Source organism: Carassius auratus, unplaced genomic scaffold (assembly GCF_003368295.1).
Source record: "Carassius auratus strain Wakin unplaced genomic scaffold, ASM336829v1 scaf_tig00017367, whole genome shotgun sequence".
Classification (NCBI taxonomy): domain Eukaryota; kingdom Metazoa; phylum Chordata; class Actinopteri; order Cypriniformes; family Cyprinidae; genus Carassius; species Carassius auratus.
The window spans coordinates 83624-86630 of NW_020524779.1; the positions used below are offsets into that span (position 1 = coordinate 83624).

At 44.5% G+C, this 3007-nt stretch overlaps 1 protein-coding gene across 1 annotated transcript; it reads right to left on the bottom strand.

Moving 5' to 3' along the window:
- Positions 1-259: 259 nt before the first annotated feature.
- Positions 260-2123, bottom strand: LOC113075651 (zona pellucida sperm-binding protein 4-like). Its single transcript, XM_026248328.1, has 8 exons — positions 1745-2123; positions 1480-1667; positions 1309-1406; positions 1084-1241; positions 814-1006; positions 603-750; positions 455-527; positions 260-373 (listed from the first exon to the last, which is right to left on the bottom strand). Exons 1-8 carry the CDS (start codon positions 2079-2081, stop codon positions 297-299), a joined length of 1272 nt encoding a protein of 423 aa, XP_026104113.1. The 5' UTR covers positions 2082-2123; the 3' UTR covers positions 260-296.
- Between the last annotated feature and the right edge of the window lie 884 nt (positions 2124-3007).

The following is a 3007-nucleotide window of genomic DNA, read 5'->3' on the forward strand; positions in this document are numbered from 1 at the left end:
CACTTAAATGTGCCTTAATACACTTAAGTCATAATACTAAGAGACCAAAGTCAGGGAACTATTAATGTGAAACTTCAGACAGTTTATATGGGGTTCATGTTTGTCTGTACAAATTACACAAGACGTTTACTGCACTTGCCTTTTAACGTTTTACTACATTATGCAAACTGCAGAAATATCTGGTGGTTAGTGGAGCAAAGCTTTGGGTCTCCCTCCAGGTGGTGATTCCGGTGTGTGAGGTCAAACTATTGAGACAGTCATCTTGGTTTTTACACGGTTTATTAAAGAGACCAGATTTACATGATCAGAATAACTGCTCCACTAGAAACCACCGTCTGCTCACTAGAGATGGTCTTCACATGAGTGTCCCTTCCTGCAAGAGAAATGTTAGAAGTGTGAAGGGAAATAGTGACAGATTCTCAGTTCCTCTAGTCAAGAGAGAGCAAGAACTCACTCGTCCTGCCGCAGCTTTGCTCACAGGAGCCAGAAGACGGATGGCACACCGCTGTACTACAGTGGATGAAGATCTGACAGGGAGGAAAGAGGGTCAAGTCAAATCTAGAAACAGGAGTAACACTAAAGGTTAAAGTAAAGCGGCATACAGTTTCCTGCAGAGGAGCCAGTGATGTGGGATCCACAAACGTGAACATCTTCACAATGAAGCGCTTGTAGTGGGTTGGGAACTGAAGACCAGAAGAGCCAGTCACTGGAACCAATGTGGTCAGGTAACGGTCATCCTGGTAAGGGCATCTGAAAGGGACAAGGAGGTTAGAAAAGCCACAGACTAACTGGATAAACATGGTCATTACTCACCCATCAACCAGAAGGTCCCACTGGGGTAGACTGAGTGGATTGGGGGCGGAAGTTGCCCAGCAGTGTCCCAGCATCAGGACAATGTTGGGGTCAGTCCTCTCCACAATGTGCACCTCAACATACACAGGCTCCCGCAGGACTTTTGTGATGGGATAATCAGCATCACTGTAGTAGGACGTGTAGGCCTCATCCCCTGAGGAACACCAGGGATTAAACACTGCTGCAACCTGGAGTCTAAAGATACTAGGAACACATGGGACAAGAACACACCTTCTGCACACCCTTTGGTGACACACTGACCATTGGCCAGTCTAAGCTCCACCCTGAGGGGTCCAGGGGCAGCTACTGGTGGAGGTGGAGGAACAGTGTTGACCTCCACAACCAGAGCTTCCACAGAAGTGCCAGAGTACCTACACTGGAAGAGAAGCCTGGACAAACCATGAGCTTGTAGCATTTGTTACAGACCACCAAATAAGACCAGCATAGAGCACCTACTCAAAGTGACTGTCCCTTGTGATTGAACCAAGTGGTCCAATCCCCACTTCATACGAGGAGCTCATTCTGTTCTCATACACCACATAACCACTGTCCTCCTGCAAATAGCAACACTGTTGGCATCCAGTCCATCATAGGCCATGCAGAATAAAACCATAAGCATCTCCTCACCATCACTCTTGTGCCACATGCAGTCACAGGGAACTGGTATACAGCAAAGGAAGGTGTGGACCCCACAGGACTGCAAGCTGGGTCACTTCCTCCCAGTAAACTGACTGAATCCAGACTCAGTCGAGGCAGTGTAACATCTCTAGCCACCACTACCACAAACTGACCATCTCTTATACACTGGACAGTCACTGGAACAGAGAGGAACAAGAGCAGGTTCATGTTGAGGATCAGTTTAACTGAGAGTATAACCCTGACTCACTCTTACCGGTCTTCCCATAGTAACACTGCTGTCCACTAAAGCAGCAGTTGATAGCTTCACATTCAGCACTACTGATACCAGGTTGTCCACATTGGATCTGCTCAGAATCAGCTACAGAACATCTGTCCAAAGGCTCAGCCTTCGCTACTTGCTTCTGAAACTGAATCTTCTGAGGAAGCTGCTGATTAGTCTGTTGAACTGACTGCTGAAGCCGCTGGTCAGTTTGCTGGAGCATCAGAGCTGGAGGATTCTGGGACAGTTTACTCCACTTACCCTTCTTTGGAAGAGCATGACAGAGAGCACACAGTGCTAATACCTGAACCAGCCACCAACTTCCAGCCATTGTCCAACAGCTAACCACACTATTGAGATACTGCACATTGGTCTTTTTGTACTCTTGTGTCCCAACTAATTAGCAATAGTCCCTCCCACTTCATTAACAATCATGATTCTCCAGGCAAGTGTGAGCTCATGCAACTGGGCGATTCTCATTGGTTCTTGACCCGTTTCACACTGGAAGCGTTTGTACAGCGTCAAAGCAGCAGCCCCAAAGATTCATATTTCTTTGAAAAGACAGTTATAAATTTGTTTTTAGAGGTGGTCAGTTATAAACTTGAATGTTTTGAAGTCTTGAAAGTTATAACATGGGGATTCACGTGAGGGAAAACTGCTCCTATTATGTTGTTTCATTCATACTCAAATATGTGCTGTTTATACTGTTATTATAATTATTATTTAAATAATGGGCCTACATACTTTTACCATAGCGTCTTACCCAAATATGTGTTATTAAGTTCAGTGTGTTTCCATAATATTCATGTAAATATGTAAATAATTTGTGATTAAGCTCCATTTTTGTGGCTGATCAGGAGAAATGTGAAGTATTTGTTGTATTTTAACTACTCGTTAGGCTAAGTAAGAATCTCAAAATGTATTTATGTAGAGCTGAATAAAAATGAAAAAAGTCTATCCTATCCTAATCCTAATTCGTCCCACAGAGAGCCGAGACTACATTACCCCATATACCCTTGAGTTTTACAAGTGAAAAGCGCATGCGCATCCGACTCTTTCAGAGACAAGCGCAGAATGGATTTTTCCGTCCCGCCCCCGCCCGCGCAAAAATATAAGTTATTTTCTCCCGCTCCCGCCCGCAAACAATCAAGTTTCTTCCCGCTCCGCCCGCAAAATCCCGCGGGTAAACGTACCTATACGTTTTTATTATTATTATTATTAAAAATTGCATATTCTGCTGCTCTGTTATTTTTTCAA

Coding starts and splice junctions, on each gene's coding strand:
- LOC113075651 (XM_026248328.1), bottom strand. CDS start 2,081: ATGGCTGGAAGTTGGTGGCTGGTTCAGGTATTAGCACTGTGTGCTCTC. Junction 1,668..1,744: donor GTGTTACTATGGGAAGACCG/GTAAGAGTGAGT, acceptor TCTCTGTTCCAG/TGACTGTCCAGTGTATAAGA. Junction 1,242..1,308: donor ACAAGGGACAGTCACTTTGA/GTAGGTGCTCTA, acceptor TGGTTTGTCCAG/GCTTCTCTTCCAGTGTAGGT.